The sequence below is a fragment of the Coturnix japonica genome, chromosome 2 (assembly GCF_001577835.2).
Source record: "Coturnix japonica isolate 7356 chromosome 2, Coturnix japonica 2.1, whole genome shotgun sequence".
Lineage (NCBI taxonomy): Eukaryota > Metazoa > Chordata > Aves > Galliformes > Phasianidae > Coturnix > Coturnix japonica.
In genome coordinates this window covers 36031672-36059189 of record NC_029517.1, presented here as the reverse complement: position 1 = coordinate 36059189, position 27518 = coordinate 36031672, and the positions used below count along the sequence as shown (strand labels likewise).

Sequence of the window (27518 nt, the reverse complement as noted above, 5' to 3'; positions counted from 1 at the left end):
AGGTATGTAGTCAGCAGTAACCCTGGTGGCGGTGACACACAGTCACATTTTCTTCTTTTCCACTGAACTACAGAATACCATGTAATAAAAAATCCTCAGGCCTCCAGGAAGATCTCATTTCAAATTCCCTTACAGCTTGCAGAGCTGTGGAAACCTTTCAAAAACAAAGGGATGCTTTGGAACAGCACTCCAGTTTCTACCAAACAGTAAATGGGGTTATCTAGAACGAGATGTTCTCAGAAGAAGATTCATCAGACAGTACAATATGCCACCATCATTTCTGATTTCAGAGGCCAGCACATTAATCCATTCTGCACAGGAGTCTTCATATTGCCTTGTCCCTACCAGACTGCTGCTCAAGGTCTCACCCTACTTGAATGAAAAGGTTGAATGGTAAATCAGCTTGACTTTTTTTTTCATCAGAAATCCAAGTCCCAGATAGAAACAGCTGCCTCACAGCAGTCTGCTTTTCTCTGTGATCTGCTGGGATTAGCTGCCCTTCACTTGGGAGATCTGCTTCCCCAGGAGAGGCGTGGCCCACCCACGGCACCATAAAACATAGCTGAAAGGAAAGCGCTGCTACAGCCAGCCACCAGCACTTCCTATCGCGTAATGCCTTTCATCCCCTGGCCTCCTTCACCTCTAGACTTGGCCTCCGTTTGTATTTACACCTTCCCAGAATAAAGTCCTTGCTTTACCCACCCACTTAGTAGCTGTCACTTAGCCAGTCGGACTGTGACTCATCCACTTCAAAACCCTGCTGAGTCACTGTCCTCAAAAAAGAAACTTGTGCAGGGAAGGTATGGAGACACAGCAGGCCATCCAAGCCAGGGAGGAATTCATCCAAGTTGACCCAGTATCACTACTAGTAAGAGACAAGAAAGATACACTTCATTCGTGAATCGTTATTGTTTCAAAACCTAATTAGCTCATGGTTATTTATAACCAAATATACTTCAGTGGCCTGATTTCCAAAAATATCACGCACTCAGTAGCTCCCGCTAATTCCAACAGGCACTGGATAGTAAAAGGTAAGATACAGCTACACAGCTACCTTTTGAAACAAGAACATACAGTCTGACTGCTTGAACTCATGGGTAAAAACTGATAGAAACACATGATAACACATTCAACGCCTTTGAAGACTATGTGAAGCTAAAACAGCAGCTGTAGAAAGAAGCGTATTATAAAAAAAGAATAAGTAAGGACATTTCAGATGGAGCTGTCACTGCTCAGGTGACTGTGCTCCTTCATCTCCATACATTCCGTTCAGAATGAAGTGCCCTCATAGGGGTAGGGACAGCAGGTGCTCCATGAAGCACAAAAGAAGAAATAAGAAAATACTGTCTTCCCTTCCCAGCTACAAAGTTATAAGCAGACTGGATAAGACACTTGAGGAAGTAGCAGTAGTTCTTTAACTGGAAAGTGGAGGCTTCTGCAATTTCTTCAGCCACACCTCTCTCCATAAGGTAAGGGTTCCTCCTCTCCCACTGTAACACAGCCACTGGTTGGGAAACATCTGGTAGAGATACTGTAAATATACTTGATTTCACACCTGAGAAAAGGAGATTGGTTTGCAGTATTAGAAGAGACTTCAAGAAATCAGGCATCTCTTCTAACTAATTATTAGCAATCCATTGAGGAAAAAGAAGCAAGGAAAAAAAAAATTAAACCCTCCTTATTGGAAGATTATGTTCCCTCCTTTTTTCTTTTCTGCAGAAACCTATCAGTATTCCTCCTTCTCCACAAATTGCCCACAAAATGCACAGTCTAGTTCAAATCCTTGCCTTAATATTTAGTGGTTTATCTTAACCTCTCTCTGACTACCACCAGCTTACATCACCAGAAACATCCACGTTCATTGAAACACGTGGGAGGTACTTTAAATGCTGGTAATAGGAAAGAGCTGTCCTAGCATCTGGAGCGCACAGCCATGAGAGATTAGAAAAGAATAACAACAACAAAGAAAGGACTATGGGAACAATTATCCTCTGAAATAACCACAGGACTCAATGCCACAATTTGAGTTTCTTCATAAATTTTGTACTGTTCACACCCAGGAGAGAAACTGACACATATAAATTAGATATACTCATCCAGGTACTTCTCTGACAGACTAGAAAGAAAGATAGAGAAAACAATGCTTATTTTTATTTCTCTTGGAAATTATTTCAGAAGAGCTAAGTATCTTGTTTAAACAGGCAGATTACATAGCTGGATAGATAGATTAGCCACACAAGATTAATACTGAAATGATGTAGAACTGAATATCCAAACCAGCTAGTAAATCCCCTCACCGTAATCTCACTAGTTTTAAGAACTTATTCCCATCTACTGATTTAAACATCCACTTCAATCTTTTTATAAGATAGAATACTGCACCTAACAGTTCCCATGAGCTGATACAGAACTGGTATCCATCACCTGTAAAAATGTAAATATAATTTGAGCACTTTTCAAACAATCTAGATAACACTGAACAAAAATAAATAAATAAAACATCTGGAACATTAGATATGATAACTTGTCCCTTATCTGCTTGATGTGACATTTACAAAAACATATTTTAACAGTAATGTATTCAAACTTTAACAATGGTATTTTCCATATCTCAGGAAAATAATAAAAAGAATGAAAAATGTTTAATAGCATCTCCCAAAACAATAATTTAAATGTATATGTTACAATTATAATGACAAATTAAATAAAACTAGTACTTTATAAGAAAAGTTGGGCCCAAAATATTTGTTCACCCGACAAAGAAAGATGTGCTACAGACTGCAGAGTTCCTGAGGGACTTCAAAGTTGCTATCAATCTTTATACAGAAAGCATTCAGATACTGCAGTGATGGGCAGCAGTATAAAACCCTGAGAGAGTGAGAGAGAAATAGATAAAATGCTCTCAGGAACAAGTTTCTTTCCAGGAAAACTTACTAAACCAAAGCTTAAATTGAAACAGTATTATTTTCCCATGTAGTGGCAGTTTTTCATCTCTTAACTCTCTATTGTTTGTAATACACTCAGAAAGTGAGATTTCTTTCCTAGAGGCCAAATCCTGGCAGTCCGTTCCTGCTAAATAATCCCTTCTTGCACATGCAGTGTTGACATTTCAGGGGTTTCTCACAGGGTACCCTTCTGCAAAAGGGCTCCCAGATGAGGCCCAAGGGGAGAAAGTGCACCCTGCCACTTAGCAGCTTCCCAACACTAGCACTCTGTCCCAATAAATTGCTTCTGACACCGCCAACGAAGAAAAAATTATTACTACAAACAACACAGGCACTGTTTTTTTTCTTACCCTCAAAAGGGAAAGATGCCTACTTCGCATATTCCCACCGTTAATGCTATGAGTAAGCAACAGAGAGAGTGGAACACAGTAGTAATATAAAACAAATCCAGAATATGAAAACACATGTGCAATAAAAAAGAGAATAAGATCATCAGGTTTGTGCAAAAAGGAAAACAAATCCAAAACTCAGCCTAAAAATTCAATGACTAAAATCTGCACAATGGAGAGGCACTGGCAAATGCGCTCACCAGATCTTTGTTCAAAAGACCTGATTCCCTTTGTCTTCCCACAGGAAAACGTTCACATTATTTGGAACCAGCAAAAGGTATAGAAGTAAGAAGGGAAAGTCTGACCTGCCACGTTAAGAAGGTGGCTGGGTTGCCAAAAATTACAGTGATACAAGGTGCGATGGGATGTTGTGGGGCCTTAGGGCTTCTAGGAAAAGTGCATTTGCATTTTCCAAGGTGCCTTCTCTGAAGTCTTTCATCCAGGGCAAGACACCTCCTGTCTTTCTGGCTATGTAGTCACTACCCATCCCAGTATCCACATCAGCATCTCCATGTTCAGGAGAGGGACCACATTACAGACATGACTGGAGGTCTAGAAATAACCTTAGACAGCTGGAAGTAGCGGCCCCTATGTCCATGAGAAATGAAGGGGAGCCAAAAAGATGCTCACCACCAGCTTCCCAACAAAATGATGTGAAGATAAAGCTAGCTGGCATCAGCCATTTGGCAACACTCTGCTCATTCCTTTTGCTGTAGTCAACTGGGCAACCTAAGATGCTGTGGCCACTGGGAGCCCTCGTGAGGCTGGCTGAAATCTCACAAGCTTCTTAGAAGACAAACAAAACAAATGCAGAGCGTGCTGTGTTTTGAATCATTTGGTGTATCTGGGTTAGATGTTCAAGACTTTACTCACAGTCTAGAGAGAGATCTCTAGAGAGATAAAAACGGGTACACATACAAACACACATACCGAAAACTTAGATCCTTTTAAACCAATGTATCTCTAGGAATACTGAATCTCTGCTGCTTAATAAAACTGTGAGAGCTGGTACCAGACTAAAGAAGGGAGAATTTTTCACAATGCATGTTTCATTTAAAAAAAAAAAAAAACAAAAAAAAACAACAAAAAAAAAAACCTACTAGAGAAATTTCTATCATCTTTTTTCTTGTCTAGGCAAACAATCATCTTTCAGCAGCCCTTGATTTCCAAACACTAAAAGACTTTTAAAAAGTGAAAAAGTTGTAAGTGAAGAAATAAAGAAATGATGTCCATCCTTGTTATCTACTCCACGCAGAAAAAGATTAGTAATGCAGATAATTAAATCACTAATGTTATGCTGCCAACAGTATGAAGTGTAACTTGTAGGAAGCAGAGGTATTCACTTTTGAAATGTGTTATATCAAGGCTGTTAGTTCTTCCCTTAGTCTTCCAGCCCCCCCTCCCCCTCCATATTTTTTTTTCCCCTAAGTAAAATACAGTAAAAGTGAAAGAAGATTTCCCTGTCAGCTTGTAACAGCTATTAAAAAAAAAAAAAAAAAAAAAGCCAGCTTTTAAGCCCCAAGGAGCTCCTGGTCTTCAAAAGTGCAAAGTACATACGGTTCTAGTTGAAGTTAATAGGAGCTGCAGGTGACCAGCACTTCTGACTCTGAGGCCCCAAGCTACTGTACAGAGCATTGCCCCTTTGAAATTTCAGCCTAACATTTATCAGCAGCCAACTTGCTGAAGTGCAAGACACATGCATCCTTTTCCTCCACACAGTATTTGCTTGTTAAAAGCACTGAGCGGTTGTGTGAGACATGGCTCCCTGCAATGCTGCAGCCCTGGTGAAATGGGAGGCAAAAACATCCACTCTGAGTCTGATCGAGTGTGAGTCCCCATCCACTGCATGTTAGGATATATTTCTGGAGCTCTCACTGCAGGGAAGAGGCTTGCTGTCTCATTGACATCAGCCACTTCGCTCTTTTGTCCAGCTCGGTTTCATTCCCTGTGAAGCCAGCTTGCAGTAGCAGCCAGGGTTGTTGCTGAAATGCTGGCAGGACCTCCAGAGAACCGCACTGCCTTTCCCCCACTGTGCTACCAGCACCTGAAACCTGCCAGGCAGCAAAGCAGAGCAGGCTGCCCACCAAACAACAGCAATGGAGGGATCAAAGCCCAGAGGAAGCCCAGGGAAGGAGCATAAAGGCACTTTTGAAGTAAACACGTGCAATCACAACTCAAAGTATTAGGAAAGAAAACAAAAAAATAGAGCATGAACTGGGAGGGTTGAATGACTCATTCCCAAGGTGACAGAGCAGTGCACAGTATGCAAGTAAATACTAGATGCTAGTTACCATCTACAACCTGGACCTGGCTCTGAACCACAGCCTTGTACCAGGCACTTCACTTCTGCTTCTGCTCCTACCCACCTTTGTGAGCCCACCTTATTCACATCACTCACCAACTCCTGCAGGCACAGACTAGCTCTTACCCTCTGTTTGTATGCAGCTCAGCACAGCAGAACTGCACAGTCAGAGGTAGCCTGCAAAGAATAAAACAACATCAAAAACAATAAAAGAGGGAAGAGTAAGACCAGCTTAGGAAACACCACTGGAATACCCGTTCTTCAAAAATAAATAAAAGAGGTGTGATGCTCAGTCAGTGGAACAAGCACCATGGCATACACATAAGCTCTGGCTGAAAGAAAAGTAGGAAAACCAGAAGAGACCTTAAGAGGGTGAGGGGGGAAAAAAAAAAAAAAAAAAAAAAAAAAACGGAAAGGAAGGGGGAAAAAATAAAATAAAATGGTGAAGAGGCAGATTTTATAACGCAAATCAAAAAAAAAAACCACAAAAAAACAAAGGACAAATCACAGAAGAGCAGTACGACCACTGTCTTTCCTTCCATTCATTTCATGTTTATGGTGTCCACACCTGATGTCTCGGCCTCTTTGGGTCTTCTCTTGCCAGCTAAGCATCAGATTGCCTCTTTACCATTGAAGTGAGTTAAAAAGAAGGCACAAACTTACCTGATAATTTCTTCTGAGAGTAAATGAGAACAGGAAGGAAAAGGAAGCAAATAAAAGTCACGTATGGCTACTCCAGAATAGCTGACTGGCACAGAAAGGAAGTCACCCACCAAAGACTGGGAAACAAAAAACAACTAATAATTTATTGCTTCGCTAAAGAAAAGGAGAGATGAAGCATAAATACAGCCCATTTCACTAGCTGTTGTTGGAGCATGGCAGTCATACTTCATCCCTCAACACAGATTATAAAATCACAATCTACGTCTTTGTGGCCACTGGCAGAGTTCCTTGTTCTGCTTTAAAAACACCAATAATCTACCCTTGTTTATAGCGTTTTCACATAATTATTCAAAATCAAAGCCCTTGGGAAACAAGAAGTTATCAGCATCAGGAATATCATCCTTTCCTCTTCCATCCACAACATACCTTAAAGCCAAACAAGCCATCTTCTTTATCTATTTATCTATTTATTTATTTATTTTCCAGAAAGCAACTACTTCCAACACACCAGTAAGGGGAGCACATATGACAATGGCACAAGCCAAAATAAGAAAAAGAAAGGAAACAAAAAAAAATAACGACGACTGGAAACATAAAGTAAGACCTGGCAAGTCCCACAAAGTTTTGCATGAGGAAACCAAAGCTAACAGGCTATGATGACCCTGCATCTATCAGCTACTCTTTAACTAACACCTATCGGTAAATAACTTCTTTGTCATTCACTTGTTGATTAAAAGGGTACTGTAGATTGCAGTAATTGTCCTGAAAGATTCAAGAACAGATCAGTCCCTATATGATGCTGATCATTTTTATGACAATTGTTTCCCAATATCCTCCTCATCAGTGCCTGAGAAGAGGCACAGTATGGGACAGCAAGGCTTGGACTGCGAGCAGACACTGTCTGAAAGTCTTCCTTTACTAGGTAGGAGGACATAGAAGTCCTTGGCATCCAAGCTTCCCACCACACTTCTAACACCTTCCGGAAGAATCTTGGCCAAGCACAGATTGAACCACTGCAATAGCCCTGATCTGCCCTCGTGTCACTGGTCTTGTACCACAAACTTCTCTTTCACCTGTTTCTCCAGGCAGCTCATCCTTTGTGGCTGCCCCAGCTCTCCTGCCAAGGAGGTCATGAGGGCTGAAGTGTGCTTATCCCCATCGAGGCTGGCCCAGCTGCTCGCCTCAGGTAAGTGTGTTTCAGAAGCACTCTGCAATCCTGGATGCACCATCTGGGAGTAATATTGGGTCTGATTTCAAGTGTTTTGAACACTCCATCTGTCAGAGTTGTGGGCACTAGGCACTTCTGGATAACTAGGGATTAACATGTCACTTCTGCAAATGTTTTCCCTCTGTTTTCCCAGCCTTGCCTCTGCTATTACACCACTCAAGCACGGTATTTGCTCATAAAGCAGCAACAACTTTTGTCTCCTCCAGAGCCTGCCTGAAATGAAAGGATGTGAATGGTGCACAGCTCTACCCTAAAAGCTCTCAGTAATCTGGTATACACTCACAGAGGCTGTGGCTTATTCAAATGTAGCAATTACGTGAGCAAATAAGGTGTTCAAGGCACCTCTAGAAACGGCTGCGAAGATTAGTTAATGTTTATACAAGTGTCTGACAATTGAAGCAACTACTACATACTGAGCATGTCCATCATCAGGGAACTATTTAAGCAAACGAATGTAGAAAGCAAAGGAAGCAAAACTTATTTCTTCTGTCCAGCATAATTACTGCCAGACTTACGCATGCTAAAAACACCCAATAACCCATCCAACACACTGAATTAATGTTTATGCTATTAAGTTTAGACAATCTTATGCCGAAAGCTTTTCAAACTACAGGAAATTACACGTTGCGCAGGAACAACCCTATACAATTACAGTGATTTTGTAAAATAGCAGAGATATAAAGCAGAAGCGAGCCGGCCAGCAGGGCTGCTAAATCACATAGATAACAAGTATGTCCTGGTGGGGCAGCTGCCTGTAGCTCTTTCTTAGGCGTCTGCAGAGTTGGGAACTACAGCAGCAGCCTCAAATTCAGATGAAAGGGTGCCTCACATGCCTGTACTTGGCAAGGCATCAACAGCCGAATGTGACCAACAGGTACCTCCGCTGCTGCCTCCAAGGGGTCCCCATGCATCATCCAGGCATGTTTCTTATTCACCTTATGTCCCCAGCCAGCACCCACAGCAAGAGCGCCAATGGAAAACACGCTTTGACTGGAGTTGTCTGAATCAGCCCATGTTTCTTTAGGAGGGAAAAGCCTCATAGGGATACCAAGTGCATCAACACACAATCCTGCAACGAGAATGCTCTTCCAGGCTCACAGCTGCTTTGCTAAAGGCTACAGTACTACGTCTGCGTTATGCTTGTTTTCATGAAGGATTGTTTAACAGTACTTTATTGCAGTAAACACCATCTTAATAAAGCCTGGGTGAAGCTTTCAGCTTACCAAGCCATCCAGAATGCTTTGACAAACATCTGAAGGACTGCAGTGCTTCTGAATTTCCTCTGATGTCTTTCAGGTGTAGAACAGCATTAAAGGTAAGTTTTCATGAATGCAAAAATCAGGCAGAGACTTGTGCAAGTGCTACCAGTCCTGTTCTTTACCTTCCTCACTGCGCTGCTCACAACTCACCTCATCACCAGCCTCCTTTTCTTTTGCTAAACAACTTCAGAGCTATTTGCACACAGAACAAGTATATATTATACAGTTCAATTACACATGGTAGGCTATTGGTTTGCGTCTATCAGCTAAGCAGAACACTGACAGCTGTGTAGACATCTCAGCTGATACTAAAAGCAGTCTTGTTGGCAGTTTTGATCTTAAAGTAAATACACTGGAAAACTTAGCTCTAATTAGGCTTAAAGGCAGATACAATTTTCTGGAACGAACACAAAATGAATGCTGCCGATAACACCGTCTTTGCAAAATATCTTGTTTGGTTTGCCTTCAGTAGACGGCATTTCCAAGATAAAATATTCTTACTCACAAGTGATATATTCCTGCTGTTTGCGTGTTGACAAAAACCTGCATTTTGTATTTTAAGTGGTGCGCTATGCTTCATTAATAGGAAATCATCCTCCTGAATCACAGACATATTAGCTGAGCTCCAAGTGACCTAATTCATTTTTAATATTTCAGAGTTGGTTAAAAGCTGAAACAAGAGATCTCTAACACAGCTTCGACACCCCTGCCATGAATCAAAAGATGTAGGGAAAAGGTCATGTGCTTACTAACTGGCACCCAACCAAATTCATCACTCTAAAATGAGAGAAGCCCACATTTCCCATTACGCTTCTCCCTTTCTAAGAGCATCCATCAACTTGCATGATATCAACAAGCTGAATTTATTTATATGCGTGTCCCCTAATAAAAGGTCAGAGATGCAAGAAAGAAGAAATAAGCACTGCAGCCTTTGTGTAAGCAAGAAGCCTTTCCTTCCCTTTAAAGCAGCAGCCTTTGAAGACCAAAAGGAGAAACAATTCCCAACCACATAAAGAAACTAACAAGTCCCTTATATGGCTAAGAATCGCAATGCCTTCCCCACCCCCCGCCCCCAACCCCACAGTTGGAAAAATTATAACAAGAGGGGAAAAATAGAGCAAACTTTAAAAAGGCAGTTCTCTGAGCACCAGGGAATTCACACAGGCACATCGTTCCAGCTTTAAGAACTGCTAGATACTTTCTTCTTGAAAGAGAAGGAGGACATTACACCAGGTGAGTCCCTGAAATCCGGATTTTAACTCTCCTGCTGTAACTATGGATACCCAGCCTTCAGACCCTTTTGTGAAGTAGTGGTACACCCAGCTCCCTTATCTCTTCCTCTTGAAAAATGCCTCCAGCTGAAGTCCCCTCCATTTCCTCTTTTATGGCTCACCATCACTCCACAGCAAGGTTTGGCCAGCTGCGTCCCTATGTCCATACCAGCCCCCTGCTCTCACTGCCTCAGCACCTGTATCCTCAGTTTGCCTCTCACCCTCCAGAAAGCCTTAAGCAAAGGTTACCAGCTTCTCATCCAGGAAGCCAACTCGACAACATTGTGTTTTGTTTTGTTTTAGATAACCAGAGTGCTTCTTGCAAACAGGTTAAACGGGCACTGTGTCAGCCTGTCCTGCACCTTGCAGTGAAGCGAAGCATTTAAGTGCACCTTTAGGATTTAATCTATTAATGCCAACTCACAAAATAAAAACAAATTGCAGCTTGATTTAACCTGGGGATACAAATCTGCTCAACGACTTTCCATCTTGGATAACTTTGAATTACACAGAACTGACATCACTTCCACTACATGACAGCCTATAAATTGACACCAACCACATGGCACCATCCATAAAAACATGTGTCAAGGAGACACCAACAAGGAACAAAACATCAGAGAGCTTTACATCGTAAACATGCAATCATATGTATCTTCTGGCTCTACTATGATCTCTATAGACTGTGTGGTTTATTTCATTCATTTGCATCTGAATCAAGTCAATACAATTAGCCGAGGAGCCCTTATAGAAAATCTGTCCAAACAATTTAATCTGCATAAATTACTAGAAATAAAATAAAAATCTTTATTTATTTATATATTTAAGATAAATGGCTATGTTTAATAAGCAGAAAGTAAATTTATTCCCACCACTGTCACACACAATCAAGTACAGAAACAAACAAGGAAAAAAGAAAAAAAAAAATATTTGCATCCATAATTATGAAAAAAAAATCTCTTGTACTTGACAAAGTCAGGCCTAAAAATTCTCTCAGCTAATAAAAACCTCTAGAAGAAGAGATTAGCCTTTAATGTAAAGCAGCAATCAAAAAGACAGCATGGTAAAGGAATTCAGCTGGACCTTCCAACATGGGACTATAGATACAGCAAGTAACCTTTGCTTTACTTCTTCATTTAGAAACTCTGCATTGTCAGGAAAGACCTACAGAGAAAAAAAAAACTGACTTGTTTCAAATTTCCAACAAGCCTTGCAGCATTTTTATCTCAAGAACCATACAAATAAAAGCAAAACAAGTCCGCAGCTCTATCATTACTTTTTGTGGAATAACCATGTTCACTCTCGTGCAGAAATTGCTGATGTTCACTACAGGCACCAGGCTCCATGTCAGGCATCTCATATGACTCAATTAAACTTCCGCTACGTATAAATCATATCTTAACGTGACAGAGAGAGACAAATAAAGACAGAATGAGCAGAACACCATTAAAAAAAAAAAAGCTGCTGTAATAATATAAATTAGGATAAACATAGAATAAACAGTATTAAGTTAAAAAAAAAATAGCCACAGAAAGCCCAAAACACACCAGATTTTTAAAGCATCAGATATGTCCCTGCTCATTTGTACAACACAGCATCATTTTGACAGTTCTTGTTTCATTTCTAATCTGTATTTTTAAAAAATAACAAACAACAACAATAACACCACTCCGTATGTTCAGTCGTCCTGGTTTTCACCCCGGAGAATAGCACGTGCTTTGCGGAACTGATTCCGCATTACTGAGGACAACTTTGAAGTCCTTTCATTTTTCAAGGGAAGCAGAACAGACCTGTATGACTGTAATTTCTATTCATAAATACCAGCGTTAATCAACTACATGAAATATTAGTAACATTCTGTATATTGGAAATATTCTGCACGAGCAAGCACTGCTCTCAGGAGGATGCACTGCACAGTGAGAGCAGCGCTCACAGTGAAAAAGTTTAGGAGTTTTAGGAGTAAACTCCCTTCCAACACTCAACACTGCCCATAGGAGTGGGAAAGCTATTGCGAAACAGCATTACGCAAAGACACAACGTACGCACTGACAGTATCTGTGCAAATCGCTGCTCTCAGACTCCCTTCTTTGCCCATCTGCAGTCTTTGGTATGGAACAACTATATCATAAAAGCTCTTATTCACACATGCTTTTGATATTACACTATTTAATCACATACAGCTGTAGCTGATGAGACTGTTACAAAACACAATTTTAATGCAGCACTGGAAGCAAGTTCTGGAGACACATCAACCATTTTTCCCTCTACATAAAATTCTAACATTAAAAGACTTCTCTTCAAGAAAAACAAAACAAAACAAATTTATAAGAATAGCCAACTCATTCTTTAAAATCTGCTTCTCTTCCTGGACACTCTGGAATGGACTTGTTTGCAAGTGAACTTGAAGTCCCTGTCTGGAGTATAGATAGCAACAAACCTACTTCCCCACACCAGAAAAAAAAAATAAAATAAAATAATATATATATATATATATATATATATATATATATAAAATAGCAATTAAAAAGCCCTGCTTGAAATTACATGCGGAAAGAATGCTATTCAGGCTACTTAACAGCAAGACCTGAAATGAACTCAGGCATCCTGCTTGGAAAATGTCTTTTCTTATCTACTTCTTAATTCACGGAAATTTAGGAGCTAGCAGCCTGACCATTTTTACAATGACACTTGAATTCAAGTACAAATACACCATCATGCAAACTCTGAAAGCCCACGGGCATTAAAAATCAAGTCAGTAATTTGGAAGGGCGCCTTGTCTTGACTATTCTACATTATAGCAAGCTCTGGGTGTTAATAGATACAGTAACACATATGTAGCCTAACCTGACCAATGCTTGTAACTTCAGACTTTCCCTATGGAAGCAATGCACATTCTTGTAAACCTGCATGAATACGAATGTTCCAAAAAGTTAAATAACTGGAATATTTGGACATTGTTTTCCCACCTTCTGTGTTTCAACAAATCCACATTGAGAAACCACATGAAAGGAAGACCAACAAAGAGAATCAATGTTTCCTCAATATACATCATCACGACCCTTACAGAAAAAGGAACATTTTTATTCACGCATGACAAATGGTAATGAGAAATGAACAAGTTCATATATTATGTGTTTTCTGGAAGATCACCACTTTTACATTCCTTATTGTTTAAAGCAACTGGCAAAAACACTAGGATTGGGTATGCTTTTGCCAAAATTACGACTAGCCTTACACATTTTTAACTTCAACAAACCCACAAGCCATTAAGGCAGCTCTTGGAGGCACTGAAAACATGCCGCATCACACTGAATCCAATGAGGGCTCAGGGCAAATCAACTTCATTCCTCGAAACGCACTCCTCTATTTGCAAGTGTTTGCCTCCACTCTGGCACTATCACATGGGCTCCAGCAAGACTTTTGAGCTCTGGCGGCAATCCAAGCTGCAGATGGTTGGAAATGCAGCCTGAAATCAGTGTGTGGTTGATGAATTACTCCTTACACCTGACCCCTGCTTCACACCAGGCCCCGAGCACCACCAGCCCGAGGAGGCCTGTCAGGCAGCGCCAGAGCTGGAACGCTCTCTTCAAGGCCTTCTGCGGGACCAGATGGCCGAGAGCAGGGAACGCCGTAAACTCGCTAAGCAGAAACATGAGCGACAAAAAAGCAAGGGATTGGTAGGTACGAGGTGAAGAGAGGAGAGAGCTTCGTGCCGATTCCAAAAATACACTTTCTAAAAGCAGCCGGTGGAGCATGCAGGGAGGCGGCCCGGTGGCGTGCGGCTGAATGAGGTCCCTGCTCCCTGTGTGCCAAAGAATGCCCTAAAAAAAGGAAAAGAGGAAGCGAAACAAAACAGAGGACTCCATCCAAACGCACACACCCAAACGTGCACTCACAAAGCGACTTTCTGGAGTTGAAACGCAGCTGGGTACACCTGTTTGCATTCCCCAGCTGGTTGCTCTTCAGGTGGGGCAGGTCCCTGCCGTGCCATGGTCATGCTCATTCAGCCCCTCCTGCCTGCAGGCTGGGCTGCACACTTCTCACACCCGCAAAGAAAGGACTGTATTCACACAGGCGTTGGGAAACAGCACTTGTGAACACAGATAGAAGCCAAGTGTGCATCAGGCGTATCGGGATTAACAAACACTGTGGGGATAGCTGATGCTATCTCCCTGTTGCGGGTATTTCAGCCTCCTCTTTGGGCAGGAAAGTCAACACAGTAAGAGTTAAACTCCCAACCCAAGCCATGACTAATAGATAGGAAATATCTGGAGAATGCATGAAAGCAAATCACATAGAAATAGCTGCTAAATGGGCATATTTTTACCCCCAAAGCAAGTACGGTGATCATAAAACAAGCAATTCCTGTCTGCAGGTAACTGTGACACTCTCTCCTTCCTACCCTCATGATTCAGGGTTTTTCTGTAGGCTGCTGAGCAGGCTTCCTCAGCACTAGGTCTAATCATAAGCTGCAGAGGAGAAAGATAAAACATTGCGTCTACTAAATTAAGGAGGCTCTTTCAAATACATTTAGATAGTTTAGAGTGTTTTTTCCCCTTTTCACACCATTACATGAAAGTTAACATTGCTCAGTTTTGCTTTTCCATTGTGTGAAAGGGCAAAGAGAAAAGAATTTGCTTTGGCAAGCAAGAAACTAAAGAAATACAATTGGACCTCAATGCAAGATTTTTTGTCTCGTTATCACTTTACACGTGACCATTTACAACATACTGCTGTAAACCAAATGCTTGAGAAGTTATGCCATCAGTGAGGATGCAGCTAAAGAAAAGCATTTAACAGCTCAAAATCTAATGCAAAGATGCTATAGGTTCTCATCAAGTATTGCCTCCCGGCAATATTCTTTGCAGCGAGACCATACGACTATCTTTAACTTACAAGACTGTATATATATATATGTTCCTTTAGAAGTAAACTCCGAACACGACACCCCACTCTCAGCCTGGAGAAGTTCAAACATCATACTTCCAAACTGCTGTTGTCAGACAGCGACACGACAAAAGGAGAAAAATAAGGTTCTATATTTCCTCCAACTCAGTGCTTGTCCTTAGGAGACATACTGAATTCCTTGCTATTGTCTCACAAATTGGCCTTCTCTGCCCCTCTTCTTTTTTCAGTTTTGGATGACGTGGAGTTTGTCTAAACCTGAAACTGAAGTCATAGCTTCAGTGGTGGCATCTGCTAATTAAGAAGCACGAGTAAACTGAATAATAAGAGTGCGTGTTTCATGTTGCAAAAAAAGGCCACAAAACACTTTAAAAACTCAAATCAATCAAACAAACATATGGAATCCATTTCTTCCTATTTATAATCCCATTACCCGTATAGCTATTCATTTACACCATTTCACCATAACAATGTGCTAGCTACATTGAAAGATACAAACACAGATTGTAGACTCAGATCTTAGGCAGCTTCGTGCTCCCCCAAGAGAAGGACGTGGCGCACAGTAATGCAGCGCTTCTCAGAGAGCAACTGAGACAACTTCACAAAACAGGCACAGCACAACGCGGCGCTTCACCCAGACATGCCAAGGAGCAGAGGTCTCAGAACTTTAACACGCTGCCACTCAGCGCTTCACAAGCTGTACGCAAATGGCACAAGAAATCCTAGAATCTCACCCTTAATTGCAAATGGATGCATCCCTTCGTCCCTCCCTCCCCCCACCCCCCCACCTCAGCACGCATGACTGTGAACATGAAAAGATATTCTTTCTCAAGAGATGAATCCTACCATGACTGGTACAAAGGAGAGTTTTGGAAAAATAAAAAGTTGAAGCTCACAGTACAATTGGAGTCACTCAGGGGCTTATTAATACAAGTTTCTCAAACAAGCATGATAAAAGATACAGCTCTCCGCCACAATGTTATTTGATTACCCGAATATTAGCTTTAGACATACAATGGGTCTAACTGCTTTAAAATGTCCCAGAAGCTGATGGCTAGCTTCAAGGTAACAAAATCCAGATGCTGCCTGTCTGCGCTGCTCCAAACTCTCAGGGTCTACAGAGGAGGAAAAACTCCTACGCGCGTCTCCATATATGCATGTGTGTATGTGTTTATTATTTAGGTTTTATGCACGCACTCCACACGGCGCAAGGGAAAAAAATAAAACTAGCATCATATAGACGGTACCACTGATTTGCAACGTTACCTGTCCTTGCAGTAATGTGTGCGGAGACAGTCACACGTGACTTTTCACCAGGTTGATAATTTTATATACCAGCTATTAAAAGGGCATTTAATTTAGCTGTTCCTTACCGTGGTTTTTTTTTTTTTGGTTTTTTTTTTTTTAACCTAATGCTTAAAAAAAAAAAAAAAAAAAAAAAAGAAAAAAATGTTGCTATTTTAAGCTGAAATGCAAGGCTTATTTCCTTAAAAAGCTTATTTTATGAAGTTAAAAATAGAAAGAGCAAAAAAGAGGAGGAAAAAAGGACTGACAAAATGTAAGCTACGTGAGTAAAAGGCATGGAATGTCCAATATTTCTCCTCCAATACTCGAGGCTATTGTTCTTTCAAAAAAAACACCATCAATTGTTTCACGTCCTTGGCTTGCCATGTTTTGAGGAATAGCATCAGCCTGCGTCCCCCAATCCCCCAAACAGTTAAAGCTATGGGCAATATCGCATACGAGCTAGTGAGGGGCTGCTGCTGCAACAGCAACAATACACACTAAATGGTCACAAAGGTAAAATGCAATTTGGATCGACCTTGAAAGAAAAAAGGAGGAGAAAAAAAAATTAAAGAAAGAAAAGCAATAAAAATCACTCTAATATAAAATTAAGAAGAGGTTAAGTTTTATATAAAAATCTGCACAACACAACGAAAGAAAGAGCAAACAAACGAGGGGTAACCCTGTGACAAATTACAGGCTGTAATCATATTGAGTGGCTCTGGTGTCATCACGACTCAGAGCAGCCCGATCCCCAGTTTTGACAATTAGTTAATTTATATCATGCAGCAGTCTGGCCATAAATGTTAACGGGAGAGTAATTTCATTAACGGGGCAATATAACTCCGCCATCAGAGCAGCGAGCAGACCAATGTGCTTCAGAGTCTGCACAGTCAGCCCCCCCTCGGCACCTCACACACGCAGGCACACGTCAAAGGTCCCATGTGTTAAATCTACCACGTGTGTAAGCGGGGGCAGAGGCACGTCTGTGTACTCTGGCTATTATTTTTCCCCAAAAACGGGTGCTGCTTTAGTGACTGAAACTCTGGCTTTGAGGTTATGCTCACAAGCAGTCTTTTTTTGTTGTTTTTTTTACTATTATTTTATTATTATTATTATTATCCTAACGTGGTTTGCAAACTTTAGCTTTAGGGATCTCTTCTATTACCGTCACTCAGACTCTCAGGAAATCTTTTCAGCAAGCAGACTGCTCCACAATGACATTATGACATTACAAAAACGAGGCTTTAATTAACCAACTCATGGCCAGGTAGCAGCAACCTCGCTCAGCCCCTGTCGAGGACACAGGCCTGCTCTCTGGTCCACTGGCATTTTTAAAACTGGGAAGAAAGACAGCAAAGAAAGAGCCCTTGAGCAGATACATGCTCTGAAAGTAGCTGCCCTCTATTTTCAGACCTTCTTAGCACAGCAGAGTGCGGCCGTCTCACCCTCTCCATGCAATGATACTGAAAGCAGTGCAACCCACTGCCACCAACTCCACCAGATCTGCAGGCGGCAGCTCCTCATCCACCCCAGCCCTTACAGCATCTCTCACACAGCTGATTAAAAGTTTGAGCTCCACAGACAGCTCTTCTAAAGGCAAAACACCTCTGAGTTCCAAATGGACTGGAGGCATCACTGGAAGAGCCCCCGAAAAAGCCCTCCATGCTTGATGCTGTCCAGAGCAGCCCTCACTCTATGCCACAATAAACACGCTACCTGCCTGGCTTCGTGATAGCATTCAGACCAAACAATAAAAGGAATTGGCCGACGCCAACGGCCCTTGAAAAAACAAAAAGAAAGAAAGAAAGGAAAAAAAAAAAAGGAAGAAAAAAAAATGGAAAAAAAATTAAAAAAAAATTAAAAGAAAGAAGGAAAAGGAGAATAAATCAGTAAAGCCAACACAGGCAACGACCTTCCTGCCGCCCTCAGCTTGCTGCCCCCCAGCATGAGAAGTGAGGGGCAGGCAATGGGGTGAGCCCACAGCCCCTACCCTCCACAGCGCCCGCCGCCCTACCTTAGTTTGGAGATAGTGGGGGTAGTAGTAGGTGTACTGGGGGTACATTGGCTGCTGGTCCAGGCGTTTGCCCATGTAGCTGGAGTCCTTCTGGCTGGCGCAGGGAACTCGGCGGCAGGGTGTAGTGCCCCAGGGCCTTTCTTCCTCTCACGCCGCTATTCCTGACAGTGCGGGCTACAGCGGAGCTGGCTGCCGAGACTTCCTCGCCGTCTGCCGCCCGCTACTTCCAGCGCAGCCCAAATCGCACAGGCGCGGACATCGATGTGCGTGCGGCTGTGGGGGGTGGGGGTGGCAGCCCCTATCCGCTGCCCGCTGCGTGACTCCGCGCTGCCGTGCCCGGCCGGGAGCGTCCTGCGAGCGGAGACAGTGCAACTCCACACCACCGCCCGCTCAGCTCGTTCGCTCTCCTCGTCCTCTCCCCGTTCTCGAGCCCTCCCCTCTTCACGCTCCCCACCCGCCCCCCTTAAAAAAAAAAAAAAAAAAAAAGAAAAAAAGAAAAAAAAAAAGAAAGAAAAAAAGAAAAAAAGGAAAAGAAAAAAGAGAAAAAAAAAAAAAAAAGGAAAAATAAAGGGGAAAAAAAAGAAAAGAAAAAAAAGGGGGGGGGAGGGAAGAGCCTTCCCCAGCCTAGTTGCCGCTGCCTCCCTCACGGAGTGACATGGTGCTCGGGGCTCGTCCTGTCTTTCATTCAAACCCCCTCCGCGCCGCGCCGCCGGTGGGAGGGACCTCGGCGCGCCGCTCCCCCGGGAGGGCCGGCACAGGCCCCGCCACCGCCCCGCGCCCCCGCCCCCCGCGGCCCGGGGCTGCCCTGGGACCCGGGGATCGGGGGTTCCCCGCGCCGCGGCCGCGTGTCCGTGGGGTGATTCGAACGCCGCAGCCGAAGGTCGCGGAGCCGCGGCGCTGACCGGGGAGGGCGTCGTCTTGCCGCCGCCACCACCACCCCCCCCTCCGCATCCTCTCCTAAACGGCTCCGTGCCGTCACGCAGCACTTCCTCGAGAGGCCGGGGGGCGACCCGGGGCCAGACATATTAAATATATACTTTGTTACGGCGCTTATATAAGACTTGCTTATTGAAAGTTGGAACAAAATGGAGGAAGAGGGTAAAGAGGAAACTCCTTTCCTCCCGACCCCGGGTGCTTCGGGAGCACACGGAGCACAGAAGTTACCCGCAGGCCCCGCCGCCCATCGGGACCCGACGTACCGTAGGCGCGCACCCAGAGGGCGGCCCAGGTGAGGGCACGGCGTAGCACCGAGCGGCCGCACACCTGAGAGCATCGCGGCCGCGTGGGCTGCTGATAGCACCGGGCCTGGAGAGCTCAGCTTAAATCACAGCAAGAAAAGTGCGTGAGGAACAAAATGTTTCCTCTTGTATGCAAACCCCTGCATTTCTCAACAACAGCAACAACAAAAATCGCTTATTCCTTCAGCGCGTCGTCAGATTCCTGGGCCTTTCTACACTACAGTGGCTTCGCCTATTTATAAATTTGGGGGTGAAAAGCGTGGGGTGGCAGTTTCTTTTTGTTTCTATTTCAATCGCTGATAGTATTGCAGCAGGATTGTCAGCTGCTGTATTATCAACCAAATTGCTTCAGAAAAATAAAGAAAAGAAAAAAATTATAAAAAGCATTTCTTTAAAGGGACATTGCCAAGGCTGGTAGGCCTAAAATTAGCTCTCCAGCTGTGTTTTGGTTTGTGGCACGTGCTTGCACATGACAGCAACATGGAAGTATCACGCTTCACGCCGGGCAGCTCGCTGTTCATGTCAGCAGAGGGTTTTGTTGTGGATTCCTATAGCTGCCCCATAATCAACAGGCAAAGGGAAACAGCAGAAGGAAATGGGCAGTGCAGGAAGCAATGGTGCACCCAAAGCACTGCCTGTGGGACACTGAGGTTTCATTACCAAGTAATATTCGGGTACCAGCCCACACGGCAGGAACAACAAAGCACCACACTCACACAAGTGTCCGGCCCTTGTTTCAAGAGAAAAACTTTTGGGGAATCCATTCTCTGTTCTCAGTGCACAGTGCCCATCTCAAGGAGAACTGCAAAGCACAGCCACCACCCAGCTTCCCAGCCTGCAGGTACATACTCAGAAGAAAGACCCCAGCTGAGCAAACCGCTATTTGTCCTGCAGTCTGGGCTGGTCCCACAGAAGTTGGGAGCAGGGGCAAAAGTCAGAAGGCAGACAGAAACAGTCAGAGATGACTTGTATTTACAGCTCCCAGACCTATGCTTATTTGCTCCTTCTGCTCAGCTTTAAATCCACTGCCTCTCCCAACAGTACATGATCCTGCAGCAATACTCCAGCTTATGCTCCTTTCTCTCCCACCACCTCCCCAGTGAGGGCAATTGACAGTTGGAGGGTTTGTAGCTGTAGCGCTGAGCAGGGATTGCTTGGCAGAGCGTTGTGGCTTCGACACAACAAGATTCAGGTCGCTCTTCGAGCTGTTTCTCCCTCACCTTCTTACTCCTCCCTCAGAACATTAACACAGTTTTCCTTCCTAAGTGGTTCAGTCTTAGAAAAGGATGTAACCAAATATGGGAGAAGAAATAACCCATGTGGAGTATGGGGTGAAATGAAAAACAAAAATACCAAGGAAGTAGAGAAACTGTGCACACTGACTGAAAGCTCTATTTGAACATGCAAAGTTTGCTGTGGCCATCATGTTGTGACCAGGAAGAACTATTCTCTCTATTTCACCTGACTGCTGCGAGCATTTCATATCATGCTATAAGATTTTAGCACAAGACTTCCATGCATGCCCCACTGAATGTCTGACCTGTAGTACCAAGTTTTCCCAATTAGAAACACATTAGGGGGTGCAAGAGTAGTTGGTCTGTTCTGGTGGATGTTAAGCTGGACATGAGCCAGCAGTGTGGCCTTTGAGCCCAGAAAGTCAACTTTATCCTGGGCTGCATCAGAAGAAGCATGGCCAGCAGGGGAAGGAAAGTGATCCTTCCCAACTACTCTGCACTGGTGAGGCCTCACGTGGAGTACCGTGTCCAGATGTGAAGTCCTCAGTGCAGGAGAGACATGAATCTGTTCGAGCACATCCAGAGGAGGGCCACACAAATGGTCCAAGGGATGGAGCACCTCTTCTATGAGGACAGGCAGAGAGCCTGGAGAAGAGAAGGCTTTGAGAAGACCTGAGAGCATCCTTTCAGTTTCTAAAGGGTGAGGGGCTGTAGAAAAAAAGGAGACAGACTTTCTAGAGAAGTCTGTTGTGATAGGACAAGAGGAAATGGCTTCATACTAAATACATTTAGACTGGATAAAAGAATAAAAGTGTTTTTTTTTTTTACAATATGGGTATTGAGGCACTGGAACAAGTTGCCCATATTGGTGGTAGATGCCCTATCCCTGGAGACACTCAAGGTCAGGCTGGATGGGGCTCTGAGCACCCTAATCTAGCTGTAAACAATCTGTTCATTGCAGGGAGGTTGGTTTAGATGACCTTTAAGGGTCCCTTCCAACTCAAATGGTTCTATGATTGAGTGTATGAGTCTATCATTCTTTGCCCTCACTGAGCATAAACACACTTTTGCTTTGAGTTCCCCTTTACACCAGTAATCCTGGCAAGGTGCTGAGCACTTGAACCATGCAGCAGAGTCTGCTCATCACCTCACATGATTGAGCCTTAGGAGATGCAAGATAGAGTGAAGCCAGTAAAAATAGAAATTCAATATAGAAGAGTGGGGGGCCAAAGGGAGAAGGCAGGAGGCAATATAGCAGAGCAAAAATGCAAATGAACAGCCACAAAAGCAGATTTAGATAGCACACAGCCTCTGAACAAATGCTAGAGCTGAAAAATGGAAAATTTCCATTTGCAAAATACAGACATCAAAAAGATCATCTGTGACTTGGGAGCACACTGTTTAAATAGAATCCCCTTCATTTTCTGGCCTGTGCATTTGAATAACCGAATCCACTTGCAAACTAAAAGAGCAGTTTGCCTACCGAGTGTTAAGTATAAGTGTTCCTCAAAAGAAAAGACAAGCTGTTCAGTCCCAGCAAGCACCAGCAAGCAAACTTCACAACTTCCCACAACTGGATGCTCGTTATCAACCCTGACCCGGGGGCACTCATGGGAATCCAGCAAGCAAGCCAAGTCCCAGTGCACCTGAAAAGGAATTGCTGCACCGGTATCACCCGATGTATGGGGAGATTCGCAAGACAGGCGAGCAGTAAGAATCTCTTCGACAGGAAATTTAGAAATGAAATGAAATAAATGGGAACAAATCAACTGTAAACCAGACAGCCAAATACATTTGAAGACAGAGACCAAAGGATATTAACTCAGAAACAACCAGTGTTGTGGATAAGCAACCTGGAGTTAACTGACAGGAAAAAAAATGAGACTGCTTCTCCTGGCAGACTGAAGTAGAGAAATTACATGTTTGGATGTATTTTTACATTTCATGAAATACAGATTTCTTCATTCACAAAAAGAGAGTCAAAAGAAAAACACAGACAGCGAGTGGAAAAATGGAATTGAGGGGCCCTTTTTTTAATAAAATACAGTTGTACATACACTCTTTCCTCTTCTCTTACTCCTCCTCCTTTTCATTTTTGTTCCTCTTTCTCTCTTCCTTTCCTTCTCCTTCCATTTTCCTCTTCCTTTCCCTCTTTTATTTTTCCCTTTCTCCCTTTCCTTTCTTCTTCTCCCTTTTCCTCTTCCCCTCTTCCCCTTTCCCTTTTTCCCTTTTCCCTTTTTTTTTCCTTTTCCTTTTTTGCTTTCCTATTTTCCTCTTTTCCCCACTTTTCCTTTTTCCCCTTTTTCCTTTTCCCTTTCATTCCCCTTTTCCCCTTTTCTTTTTCCTTTCCCTTTTCCCCTTTCCATCTTCCTTTTCCTGTTCCATTCCCTTTTTCCTTTTCCTCTTTTCTCTTTTTCCTTTTTTTTCTTCCTCTCATTAATACATTTTGTAACTCTTTTATCAAAACAGCTTCTCAAGTCACACATATCTGCATCATGTAACAGTTCAAGCATTTTCTAGCTCCTTGCTCTTGAAAAGCAGTAATACAAATTCTAGAAGGCCACAAACTTTTATCAACATTTTCTAAGTCGGGACTAGAGAAAATTCTTTCGTTCAGCATCAGCAGTACAGCTGCCGTCACTTAGAGCAATAAAATAGTCTAAGGAAAAAAAAACAGCAGCAACGATTATCTTGGGCTTATATTTTTGACACTGTCTCTCTTCTTTTATTCTCTCTATTTACTCATTAAAGCTAGTTTCAAAGGAGACCATAGTGATGCTTGACAGCTTGTTTACAATGGGTTACAAGAGGAATACTGATTTTATTTCTAGATCTGTCAGCTCCTTCAGTCCAGATACTTTAAAACTACATTGATGAACAGAGGATCTTGCTATTTGTTAGTTAATTTATCAGGTTCATTTGCCTAAGGATAATTAACTCAATTTCTTTCAAGCAATATATCCTGGTGCAACCGGGATCAGTAATGAATGCAATAGGCATAGAGGAGGTGGAGAAAAAAAGACACTGGGGAACAAAACAGCATTGCAACAATAGAATTAGGTGCCTCTCTGAAGTGGGGGGCACCACAGTTTCCAAACCATTCCTGGAGTCCCAGAAGGAGAGACCTCAGTCTGGTCCTGCTCCCCAAGCAGCATTTGGCTGTGGCAATTGCAGATGGAGCTGCAGACAGGTGAGGTTTTGGACAGTTGCATAGGTTTGACACATAACTACCATAAAATTTAATCATTTTTCATCTTATCATCTTCCAGATTAATAGTGTAGTTCAGATGTTTCCACTGGTTGACATTTAAACATCCAATCCTAAAGGATGTCATCAGTAACAGAGCGAAAAATTTCAGGAAAAACAGTGAACGTTCACTGATAGCAAATTGTTTGCGTTTTCCATTTGATACAATCTTTTGCTCGCACGAGCAAATGAAACCAGCAGCCAGTTGTACAAACAGTCCAACATTATATGTTGCAGTTCTCTTTCTGCAGATGTTAATGGACACAACCACAGTAAATAGTAGGAGGGTGGTCAGTCCCTGGAACAGGCTTCCCAGAGAAGTGGTCGCAGCTCTGAGCCTTCCAGAGTTCAAGGAGCAGCTGGACAATGTTTTCAGACACGGGGTTTGAATTTGGGGTATTTTTGTCTGTAGCCAAGAGTTGTACTCAACGATGCTTTTGGTCTCAACTCAGGATATTCTGTGATTCTAAATAATGTTGCCTCTATCATTTGTCTACAGCCTGCTTCATATCCTCAGAAGCCTTCCATGTGTTGATTTGTTCTGTGATGTGGAAGAGAATTAAGTGACACAACTGACCAGTGGCGGTGTCCAAAGTTATCACAACAACTGGTGGTTGTCTGTCCTCACCACCATCGAGACACAGTAGAGGCCAAAGCAAATTTGATCAGAAGGTAAGGACTGGTGCTTTCTCAGTGCTGGAGGAGATTAATGAGTGCAAAAAGGGGTCCAATGGCAGAGAAATGCAGCGTGGAAACATGGGAGAATAATACAGTAGGTAGTGTCCTACTGCTGCACCCTTAAACAGGACCCACATCAATCACTGAAGGCTTTCAGAAAACACCAGGATTTCACACAGGTTAGAAGACATGCCTTTCAAAGGCTGTATTTTCTACAGCCGCTCCACATCAAAGGCAGTAAATATTGAGCCCGTTCTTCAGTCTATACTCTTAAGATAAAAAGGACAAGCTTTTTATGCCCCTAAACAGCAGCAGGACTAACCAAGGCCATTTTGCTACTGCAGCACATTAACTTGATGCTACCAGCATTGCAAAGGGCACAATTTCGGAGAGCAAATTCTTCACTTCCCACCTTCCCCCCTCCAATGTCCTGCTTACTAGACGCCTTCTCCACCCCTCTGTTTACTTAATATCAGATTGTAATCAGGAAACATGAGCTTTTTTTCTTGAGGAAGTTTATTTCTGAAGGTAATGGAGAGACGTAAATATGCCGCCTGTTTACTGAGGCTCATAAACACATAAGAACACAGACAATTAATTGCCACTGAAAGAGTTCCAGTGAATATGGAAAATCCTAGATTTTTAGGGCATGTTTAAATGAATTTTCACCCATCACGTACTGAATTACTTAGTGAGATATTAATTTTGTGCTCCAACTGAGGGTAATTACAGAACAAACCAGCATTATTCACACTGCTCTCTGAAACTGCAGTGAGGGTAAGCTTAAGAACAAAGGCCAGTGGGAGTCGAGCCTCTTGACTTGAAAGGAATTATCTCTTCCTCTAATTGAAGCGAGGGCTGTTTTGTTTTGGTATTTCTTTCCTTCCTCTTGCTAAATTTCCAACAGCACTCCTTGGGAGAATGCCTTCTTGCAATGGGCTGTCATGGTTAAAGCCCAGGATCAGCACCTCACTGCATGGGAAAATTCACTGAGATGAATGTACCAGCATCCCTGACAGCTGGAGTTATAAAAGTATAGCTCCTCATGCGGGCATACGCCACTAAGTGGCCTCTTGTGCGTAAGCCCAGAAAGTTGAGAGGTCCAAGTCCTGTTTGCTGGTGCTTTCCCTGCCTGGGCCTGTGACCTTGAACAAACCCTTTTTCCACCTCCCTCCTTCCTTGCTCAGTCTTGTGAACTTCAATTGGAATCTTTCTGCAGTAACAGCAATCTCCTGCGTTTTATAGTATCACAGGGGAACCTCAATTTTGGTAGGGCACCACAATGGCACATCACCAGAAATCTGTAACAGTGTGTGTGAACAGCTTGTTCTTATGCCATCCAGACAGCTGGTGTTAGGTGACTTTCATAGGCTGGGGCATTTTTTTGCATGGGAAAAAGTTAACAATAGGCAAGAACAGAGGGTCATCTCAGGCGAAATTCCTTCACTATCAAATATAGTACTTTCAGCTTTCTCCATAGTTATCCTCCCCAGCATGCCAAGACACATTTCTTCTTGTCTCTTTCATATCTGGCAGGATTCTTTTGTCCACTAAATAACTCTTCATCTAATGCTAGTTGTAAATAAGGCCTGAAGGAGCCTTGGCTAATAAATTCCATTTCATTTGTTAATAGTCCCCTTCTAAAATGCAGTAAAATTACAGCAATACCCTTGCGATTTAGTCCAAAACTTTATTCAAAAGCATTTGTAAAAAATACTGCTTTTCAATTACTACTATTGCAAATTTTATGGTTATGAAGAAATCTCAAAATATGACCTTTTTTTTTTTTTTTTTTTCTTTTGGTTGTTCTGGTTGTTCTAAATTTGATCGTTGGTTTTAATTTTTTTATTTTATTTTATTTTATTTTATTTTTTTCATAAGAATCCTGTCTGGACCCAACTGCAATCAAAGTTTCCCCCTTTGATCAGCCTGAAAAAGGAAAAAAAAAAAAAATGAAATCTAAAACAAGCCTGTCTTAAATAAAAATCCTTTTTTCCTATATGTGTAGGAAAAGATTGTTTAGGAATTATTCAAAGTACTAGCATTTACATCTGTCTCTAGTGAACTGTGTTCATCGGTTGTTTGGTTTTAATTGAAGTTCATGACTGGGAAAAGCAATTTGCACTTTAGCTTGCCCCAGTAAGCCCTACAGTAATTCATAGTCTATTCAGTCCAAAGTGTTTCATAAATAAACTAAAAACACGGGTTATGAGTAGACGTAATCTTTGCATCCAACAAAATGCTATTCTCCTCCTCCTCACCTAAACACAATTGGGAAGTGAAGTGGCAAGTGCATAAAAACACTTACTAGATCCTCTAGTGCCTTGTTATCAACATGTAAAGCTTTCCCGTGACACTAGAAGAAAAACTGTAAGTGTTCATTAATATGGAACCAAAAGACTGTGTGCAACTATTCTCAACAGAGGGGGAATTTCCGGCTCTCAAATTGTCCCCTACCCCGATATAGAAGACAGGTACAGCAAACAGAGAAGTACATTACTGTGAGACGAGTAGGAAATTCTACGTGCAGATAAGCTGGAGACTTGAACCCACTCTCTGTTTTTCAAATCAGTTCACTCTTCTGTAGGAATAATGGCATTTTTTGTAATAGACAGTTTCCATTTACCACAGAACCAATGCAACCTGCCGTGCGAAATCAAACTTTATGTCATGCCAGATTACTGTCCATCATAACCAAAGAAAGTGTATTGAGTGGAATATATTTGGCTTTGGAAATCTGTATTTTGTCAGCTGCAGTATAACTCATTGTCCATTAAACAGCACCAAGCCCATTCTAAACAGAGCACACTATAAATGTTTAACCTCCCAATCCTATACTTGTCAACTTTCCAGAACA

At 42.6% G+C, this 27518-nt stretch overlaps 1 protein-coding gene across 9 annotated transcripts in view; it reads right to left on the bottom strand.

Moving 5' to 3' along the window:
• RBMS3 (RNA binding motif single stranded interacting protein 3) overlaps positions 1–27518 on the bottom strand; it is a 689820-nt gene that overhangs the window by 414676 nt on the left and 247626 nt on the right. For 4 of the 9 annotated variants that reach the window (XM_015853921.2, XM_015853922.2, XM_015853923.2 and 1 more), the window contains exon 1: positions 18264–18732. The exons of the other annotated variants lie outside the window; for them this stretch is intronic. In XM_015853921.2, the coding sequence (XP_015709407.1) occupies positions 18264–18338 (75 nt within the window). In that variant the 5' untranslated portion in view covers positions 18339–18732. Of the gene's footprint in view, positions 1–18263; positions 18733–27518 lie in introns of those variants that run through there. 9 annotated transcript variants of the gene reach the window in all.